Source organism: Triticum aestivum, chromosome 7D, assembly GCF_018294505.1.
Source record: "Triticum aestivum cultivar Chinese Spring chromosome 7D, IWGSC CS RefSeq v2.1, whole genome shotgun sequence".
Taxonomy (NCBI): Eukaryota; Viridiplantae; Streptophyta; class Magnoliopsida; order Poales; family Poaceae; genus Triticum; species Triticum aestivum.
The window spans coordinates 33,396,862-33,406,000 of record NC_057814.1 but is presented as its reverse complement, the minus strand read 5'-3'; the positions used below and the strand labels follow the sequence as shown (position 1 = coordinate 33,406,000).

The 9,139-nt window shown below is 47.9% G+C and overlaps 1 protein-coding gene across 1 annotated transcript; it reads left to right on the top strand.

Annotated features, from left to right (window-relative positions):
• Positions 1 to 282: 282 nt before the first annotated feature.
• LOC123169687 (probable indole-3-acetic acid-amido synthetase GH3.7) lies at positions 283 to 3,620 on the top strand. Its single transcript, XM_044587563.1, has 4 exons — positions 283 to 715; positions 1,479 to 1,580; positions 1,687 to 2,522; positions 2,922 to 3,620. Exons 1-4 carry the CDS (start codon positions 369 to 371, stop codon positions 3,515 to 3,517), a joined length of 1,881 nt encoding a protein of 626 aa, XP_044443498.1. The 5' UTR covers positions 283 to 368; the 3' UTR covers positions 3,518 to 3,620.
• The last annotated feature ends 5,519 nt before the right edge of the window (positions 3,621 to 9,139 follow it).

Genomic DNA, 9,139 nt, shown 5'->3' with positions numbered 1-9,139 from the left:
ATTTGATTCGAGAAGATCCGATCTGATCCAAAAACTAGTGAATGGTTATCTAGCTTAAAAAAATAGTACTCCATTAGTCTAGAAATACTTGTCGGCAAAATGAATGTATCTAGATATATTTTAATTTTATATATTTATTTTTATTCATTTTTATGATAAGTAATTCCGGACGAAGGAAGTAGAAAAAGAAACAAGATCGAATCTGCGATAAGTTAATTTATACTGATTAAATAGCTATCTGCTTATCCAAAACACTGTCTATGCATATAATATGCATCAGGCTTATCCAAAACACTATCTTCGCTCCATCCACTCCACCGTAGAACTTGAACCATCGTGTTGACCCAGCCAGCTGACCGAGCTCCTGTATGCAAGCAATGGCGCCGTCGCCGTGGCTGCCGGAATTCGACCTGACAGACATGGTCGCCGGCCGTGCCTTTGTCGAGCGCCTCACCACCGACGCCGCGGCACTCCAGCGAGAGCTCCTCACAGAGATCCTCAAGCGGAACGCCCGCACCGAGTACCTCCGCCCCTTCCTCCTCCTCCCGGATGGCGGCTTGCCACCGGACGGCGACCTCCGGGAGGCCTTCAAGAAGCTTGTGCCTGTCTCCGGCTACAACGACATCAAGCCGTACGTGGATCGCATCGCCACCTCCGGCCGCGAGTCATCCACCAATCTCCTCTGCTCCGAGCCCATCACCCACCTCATCAGAAGGTAAATTAAGCTGTGTCCGTGCGGCGCGGCCATCTCAAGTCTCAACATGTTTCTATGCCCATAATAGCTATAGCCTATATGTAACTCGCCTGAATTTACAATTTGGGTTAGTCGATTTTTGGAAGAAGAACCATGCTCGCCGGAGGGAAGGAAGGAAGGAGCAGCCGGCGACGATCTATCTTTGAGTGGTAGGGTGGCAGTCTCGCCGGCGATCTACCTTAGGGGTGCGGTGTGTGCATGTTCGCCGGAAAAAAATCTGCTCATTCCTGGGGTTAGAGGGATGGCCGTAGGCGGCGGCAACACGAGGGTGGGCGGCGGTTGGGTGGAGGGCGGGGCGGCGAGGCTGGCGCGAGAGTGTCACCGGCCACGGGCGGCTGTAGCAGGCCGGTGGCAACAGGCGGCAGGAGGAAGAAGATGGAGGCGGCTGAGATCTGTTTTTGAGGAAGAAACGGTCGGAGGAAGAAGACGCACTCTGGTTGTTAGATCAGAAATCAAGGGCAGAGAATGATCGACTGACCCAAATTAAAGGGTCTATCTAGGACACATCTAGATGTGACATAGTTATGTCACATCTAAGCTGATGTCCACTCTGTTTGTGGTCTATTTTTTTTATCCTAGTTTTTTTATTTCTTGTTGCTACATTATATACTTGTAGGAGTTTAGATGTGACATCCTTAAAAAACATCTAAATGTGAATTAGACAAACTGCAAATTAAATTGCCACTCACTTTTATGTCCCTTCCTTGCGTGTCATGGCGTGCAGCTCGGGCACGTCTGGTGGGAAGCAGAAGATCTTCCCGTCCACCGCGGAGGAGCTTGACCGGAAGCTCTTCTTCTATGGCGTCCAGGCACTCGTGAGGAACATGTACGCACGTGTAAGCACATAGTATTACATATTGCATCGCTTGCTTGGTCCGGTAAGTTTGGTGATCTCAACAAGATACTAATCAAGGAGGCGTTGTTCGATCTAGGCATCTGCATGCTGACCAGGAGAGCAAGCGCGGCATGGGGATGCGCCTCACCCTCACCTTCCCCGTCGAACACACGCCGTCCGGCCTTCACGTCCAGGCCGCCACCACCGCCTACTACTGCAGCAGCCAGTTCCGGGACCAGGAGGTGGGCGGGTTCGACCGGTGCACCAGCCCCATGGAGGCCATCCTTTGCCCGGACGCCGAGCAGAGCATGTACTGCCAGCTGCTCTGCGGCCTGCTCCACCGCGACTCCGTGGACCACGTGGGCACCTCCTTCGCCAACAGCCTCGTGCGAGCCATCAAGTTCCTGCAGCACAACTGGGAAGAGATGTGCTCCGACATCCGCACCGGCAGCCTCAGTGGCCGGATAACGCACGCGCCCTTGCGCGACGCCGTCATCCAGCGATACCTACGAGGGCCAGACCCGGCACTGGCGGACGAGGTCGCGTCGGAGTGTGCCGCCAAGCCCTGGGACGGGATTGTCGCCAGACTATGGCCGCGGGCACGGTGTGCCCTCACCATTGTCACCGGCTCGATGGCGCAGTACATTCCGATTCTCCGGAGCTACTGCGGTGGCCGGTTGCCGATCGTCTCACCCTGTTATGCGTCTACTGAGTGCGCCGCCGGAGTCAATCTAAGGCCTCTCGACCCACCCGGCCGTGCGTCGTATGCATTGCTTCCCAACATCGCCTACTTCGAATTTGCTGAGATCCAGCCTCGTGATGAAGAAACTCCTACTGTTGATGGAGATGGCGATCCGGGTGAGATGAAGCTTGTGGATCTTGTGGATGTCGAAATTGGTCGGTCCTATGAGCTGGTTGTCACCACCTTTGCAGGTTAGCTAGCTAAGACCTCCTCATATACACTTTGCCCCCTCCTTATATAAGTCTTGAAGTATCTTGATTTTTATATATTGCGCTACTTCACTCGGTGTTTTATTTTTAGAATAGTCTTTTTTGCCGGGCATTGTCTTTGTAAAAGCTGACTTTACATAAGTTTCTAGTTCCAAGAAATAAAGAAAATATGAAACTTTAAGTCAAATGTTCTTGCCCTGTAATCCCGAGCTTGCAACTGGTCATTGTCTGACTATATACAGATAAAGGATTCCAATAATAGTAATAATAATTGATGAAAAGTAATAGGAATTATTGTGTTTAACCAACCAGCGTAAGAATTATTTATTAGTTCAGTAGCTATGATTTGATTTCATATATATCATGTGCAAACCATACCAGGTCTTTACAGGTACCGAGTTGGTGACCTTCTCACCGTGACTGGCTTCTACAACGCAACGCCGTTGTTCCTCTTCTCGGGACGACATGATGTCATCTTAAGCATAGACCATGAGAAGATAAGCGAGGAGGAATTACTCAGGGCAATTTCAAAGGCTATTGAGCTCCATCTTGGCCCTCTTGGGTACATGCTCAGTGGAAGCACCGCCATTGCAGACATATCCAAGTTGCCAGGCCACTACGTCCTGTTCTGGGAGCTAACCAACGCAAGGAGTAACCACGTGGTTGGCGACATCCCCGATCAAACTGTCATGGAGAATTGTTGCTCGACAGTTGAAGAATGCTTCGACCAAATGTACTGCAAAATCAGGCAGCGCGCGAACATCACCGCGCTTGAGATAAGGGTGCTTGAGCAGGGCGCGTTCGACGCTCTGATGGACTTCTTCGTGTCTAGAGGCGCATCGGCGGGCCAGTACAAGACTCCAACGGCTATTCGGTCAAAAGAAGCGATGATGGTGTTGGAAGAGAGGGTGGTGGCAAGGTTCTTTAGCAAAGAAATTCCCCGTGGTTCTCTATATGATGATTACGTGAAGAAATGATTGATGCCCTGATGGCTTGATTAGAAGACGAGTGTTTTACTCATGTGTATGGATACGTATGTGTTAATCCCCATGGAAATGCAATAAATATGGTTAGAGACTACGCGCAACAAAGAGATAGAAGACGTGACATTCTTTCCGTATTTAGTTGCGGTATTTTCAGGACTACATGTTCTCACCTCTGCATCAAGTCATTTTTGAAAGAGAACCAAATCCAGGTTGGTGAAGATCATGATTTGAACTGGCACGCACTACTATAGGTCCGGTCACTGCCTCGTGTGACGTCTTCTCTTCTGTTTGCTGGTACCTTGAAGCTAAGAAGCTAGTTCAAAAGATACAACAATGTTGCCCATTTCCATAACAAAATTAGCCTAGAAATATCATAGACGTGCACATTAAAGAAAAGGTACTATTCTACAGGAGCCTAAGCATGGAGCACTTGGGCCACAAGTCCACAAGTCAGTGGCACACATACATACCGCGATTTTGGGTGCTCAATTTCATTTAGTGAAAATTTCTGGAACTCCCTCAAACAAAAGTGAATCCTGAACTTCCTTGTCTAGTAAGTATGGAATAAGAGTGGCGTTATTCTTCTCAATCATATGCCTAGGTCATCCCAGCATTTATGAAATTTGCTGTTTATGCCTGATGAGCGCACTGGCAATATTCTTTCGAGCATTCGACACCCTTCGAATACATGATTTGTCCAGTTTCTATGACACAAAACAGTACATAACCTGACAGTACATAAACACTCATGGTTGTTGTCCTTGCCGAGGAAGACAGTGACATTGACCATAATGAAACAAATATAGTGTCTCTGTAGATCTGATATATAAGATGGACATGGTAAACTTAGGCCATGTTTGTATGAGCTTTGGGAACCAGATTCAGCTTCGCCAATGATGCTGAATCTGGAATCTAAACCAAAAAGCTATTTAGTTTGAGATACAGGACCAGATTCAGCTTTGCCACTGAGCTGAATCTGGAAGCTGAAACAAGCAACTATTTCGAATCAGCTGTGGCAGTGAAACTAGATCTGGGCAATTTTCAGTGGAATCGTCTGAAGCACCTCAAAGTGTAATCAGCTTTTTTCAGTGCAATTTTCGGTAGCACCTCAAAGTGTAATCAGCTTTCCAGTGAAGCTGGATCAAGATTTAGGCCATTTTCAGTACAATTGTGTGAAGTGCCTCAAATTGTAATCAGCTTTGCCAGTGAAGGAATTCAAAGGTGATTCGAATCCGATCAAAGCTGAAACAAACAAGGCAGCAGAATCAGCTTTGGTAATGAAGCGAATTCACGGGTGATTCAAATCAGATCAAAGCTGAAACAAACATGGCCTTACTCTCAGCAAGCAGCAGCTAGCCCTGATCATGCCTCCCCAACTCTCCTCGCTTGCTCCATCAGCACACATATGTGTAATCAGCCCTTGCCACAACCCTACTAGCAGTCACCCTCTGCATCCTTGGCGATGCCGTGTTTTGCCGTCTTTTACATCAGAATAGTTCACATAGAGAGCCCATGACTAGCCACTACTCATTGGGAGCTTGTTCCGCTAACTCAACAATATTGACATGACCTTGAACGAGCAAGTGAAGTACAAGACTCCTACACCCACTAGTAGAAAAAGGGCCATTTGTCCCGATTCGTAAGGCACATTTGTCCCGGTTAGGGAACCGGGACTAAAGGATCGTACTAAAGCCCTATACCTTTAGTCCCGGTTCTTACACCAACCGGGATAGATGGGGCTCCACGTGGCCGCAGCGGCTTGCCCTGGCAGGGGGGGCTTTTTGTCCTGGTTGGTAGCACCAACCGGGACCAATAAGTTACCACACGTCAGTAGTTCAGGGGCTAGGTTTTTTGTTTTTTCTGAAGGGGGGGGGGGGGGGGGGGGGGGGGGTTTGTAGGGTTAATTTAGATGTTTCATATATTGTGTTAGCTACCTAATAGAGATAAGTGTCCTCTCTTATCTGCTTGGTCGTCGCTATGTACTATACGTATAGAGAGGACTCGACACGCTAGCTAGTAAGCAAATAAAGGAAACCATTAAGTACAGAAGATCGTCATGAACATATGCATACAGAGAGAAGTGATATCGACCTTTCCTTCTCCGAGAGATCGGTCGAACAACAAGTTTTCGTATATCTATCCGACGCTATTGGCTATATATGTATATATATATATATATATATATATATATATATATATATATATATATATATATATATATATATATATATATCTTACAATCCTCTAACATTTGAACACAACTTACACATGGTATTCTCCGGCTTTATTGATGGCGTGATCAAGAAAGAATGCCGCCAATTCCTCTTGAATTGCGTTCATGCGATCTTGTGGTAGGAGTTCATCCCGCATCTGCCACGTCTAATTTGAAGAAGGGGGTTAATACATATATATTAATGAAACTCAACAGAAATGATGGTGTAATAAAATGAAATTGTGAATATTATTGCTTACGCACATCATATTGTCTTTTAGAGTAGCACCACTTATTTTTGCAAGTCGCGTTGTAGATGAACTCGCACACGTAGTATCCACAGTAATCATTCCCGGGTTCCTGCCACAAGCACTTTACGAGAAATAGAGGTCAATCAAACTGATAATGGAGCATTATAAATGGCATTGATGAAAGTAGCTAGAATCAACGGGATCAAGATGCGCGGAACTAGCTAGCTAGTAGTACTACTTTCGGGTATGTAAATCGCAGCTCCCCCAGCAGTCTCGGAGATTGTGCGGTCAATAGTTTCCAAACCCTACGAGACAAAGAAAACAATTACTTGATATCAAGAAATGAACAAAGTTGCCGATATGGTGCGATAATGATTGATTGAACTTACTTCTTGAGCCTTTTAGTCATGTCCGCATATTTCTCGGGATCTTTTCGTCTCGAGTCTAAGACGGTTACAAGTCCCTGCTCAAGTTTGATCTCTAGGAGAATATAGTGGAATTTGTGCACGCATGCATAACTCATCAATTACATTACTATAACCTCGAGTAATAAGGGAAACCGAATATGCACAAGACAGTAACACTCACTTGAAGTTGTAAAGAAAGAATATTTTATCTTTGTTTTGATTTACTACCAACGATCGTAGCAAGTTGGCCTCGGTTTCTTTGGCATTAAACTTAACCGTAAATTCGTCTATGAGATTTGTGTTAATGAACCCAATGTCATAGATTTATGCTTTTCTGCATTCGACGATCTTCAATCTGCATAATATAGTGAGGATAATCATATATACATGCAATGAAAGAGCTGAGCTATATATAGTGACTTAATGACAGAAGTAGTACTTACAGACAGTAGCAAGTGACCGTTAATTTATCGAGGGCCTTTTGATTGAAAAACTGGAAGAACTCCTCAAATGGAAGAGTCAACAGTTCAATTCCAGCGTGGTCGTGCTCCTCTTTAACTCTCAGCGTCAAAGTATCCTTCCCCCGAGACTCTCTGTAGGTTTTCATGTACCAATCATGGAATCTTCGCATCATCGTTGTTAGAGATCTTTCATCTTTGACGAGAAGCTTCCCGTAATGGTATTTGTGTTCGTCCACCTCCAAGAAATCATAATGTACATCGTCGGGCAGGTAATCTCCAAGATTGGTATTGGGCAAAATCTCCGGATGATTAGCGACGATATCGCTAGACACCTTGAGCGGGGGGCACGATTGGTTCGCTTGTTCGCCGAGCTGGGCAATTTTTTCCCCAGCTCGTCGTTCTGCAAACCTTCGATCACTGATAGTACTTCCCGACCGCTCTGCTTCGATATATGACCTTTCAATAATGCACTCATAGTTGTTTTTGGTGGAGACGGTGGTGATTTATTCAGGGCATCGATCTATCTTCTCCTCCAGAGGTGGATGTTTCTTTGCTTTCACCGCTTCAAAGAAGTCCCTCACTTCGGCTTCCACGATCTTCGCGGTTTCCTCCACGATCCTCTCGTATGGTAACTTCTCTAGAGGCTTGAGAGATGGACCGAATCTGTATTGCCTCCCGCCTCTGGCTGTACGGCTAGACGCCGGAGCAAACGGAGCGGCTGCGGCTGTCTTCTTTCCTTGCTTACGAGGCGGAGGAGAAGGACTACGACGCGCCGGAGCAGCCGGAGCGGCGGCGGGTCTCTTCCGCCCTTGCTGACGAGGTGGAGAAGGAGGAGGTTGGCTGCTCGGGCGCGCCGGCGCAGGCGGAGAAGGAGGCGGGGTGCCCTGATCACTCGCCGGAGGAGGAGGCGGAGGAGAAGGCGGAGTGCCCTGACTCGCCGGAGGAGGAGGAGGAGGCGGAGGCATCCAGTTCAGAAGGTTGATGAGCTCCTTCCGCCATAGGCATGGAGTCTTCAGAGCAGAACCCAGCCGAGTCTCCCCTTCACCGGTAGGGTGGTCAAGCTCGAGGTCCTCAAATCCCTCCGTTATTTCGTCCACCATCACCCTAGCATATCCTTCTGGAATTGGACGGCAGTGAAAAGTTGCGCCGGGTTCAGGAGGTCGAACAGAGCCGACAGCCGCCTTGACTTTGAAGTTCTGCCATTGCGTCATAAGGTGGCAATGTTGAGACTCCGTGATAGCATCCATGGGGTAGCTAGCAGGAGCCGTGCAGACAGGCTCCGGCTGAAGCAGCTCGGTGGAAGCCACGCTGCTTCTCTGCTGAGATGGCGGGGTAGCTTCGGCAGGTCGCTTGCTGTGAACTGCTTCTCGTTCCTCTAGCGCTTGTACCCTTGCGTGCAGCTTCCGCAGTTGGGTATGCTCCACTTTCCTCCTCCTCTCCTGGCATTTGTAACCACCAGCATCCGGAAACCCAGCCCTCCACAGAATGGAGCCTGGCATGCCTCGTGTCCGTCCAGGGTGCTCAGGATTCCCGAGGGCCATTGTGAGCTCGTCGTTCTCTCTGTCTGGAACGAACGTCCCTTGCTGCACTGCGGCGATATAGTCCTGAAGCTTCGTGACGAGTATTCGTAGTTGCTCGTTCGTCCAAACGCACTTCCCTGATACAGGGTCCAAGGTTCCGCCAACCCCGAAGAACCAAGTCCGGCAACGGTCTGGCCAGTTCAATGTCTCTGGTTCGACCCCTTATCAAGCAGGTCATTCTTAGCCTTGGTCCACAACGGCCAGGCTTTGAGGTAGCCACCTGACTTCGTGCGATGATGATGCTCCTTCTTCGCAGCATTTATCTTGTTTGTCGCTGACATCTTCTTAATCTTGTCCGATGTCTTGTGGGCCACAAATGCGTCCCAGTGATCTCCGATCTTCTCATACCAGCTGGTGAATTCTGGTGTCTTTTCTTTGTCGACAAATGTTGTTTTCAGCTCATTCTTCCACCTCCTGAATAGATCTGCCATCTTCTTAAGAGCATGAGACTTGATCAATGGCTCTTTAACTGGCTTCTCCGGATCCTCCTCTGGCGGTAGGGTGAAATTTGCCTTCAGCGCGGTCCAAAGATCATCTTTCTACATATCGTTGACATAAGATACCTCAGGGTCTTCCTTCTTAGGCTTATACCATTGGTGGATGCTGATCGGGATCTTGTCCCTAACAAGAACCCCGCACTGAGCAAAAAATGCTTCCTTGGTCCGGGTGGGTTCAATCGGTTGGCCATTGCGTGCGATTGCT

Excerpts from the sequence above, each read along its gene's own strand:
- LOC123169687 (XM_044587563.1), top strand. The coding sequence starts at position 369 with ATGCAAGCAATGGCGCCGTCGCCGTGGCTGCCGGAATTCGACCTGACA. Across the intron at positions 716-1,478 it reads ATCACCCACCTCATCAGAAG|CTCGGGCACGTCTGGTGGGA; the intron begins GTAAATTAAGCT and ends CATGGCGTGCAG. Across the intron at positions 1,581-1,686 it reads CAGGCACTCGTGAGGAACAT|GCATCTGCATGCTGACCAGG; the intron begins GTACGCACGTGT and ends TGTTCGATCTAG.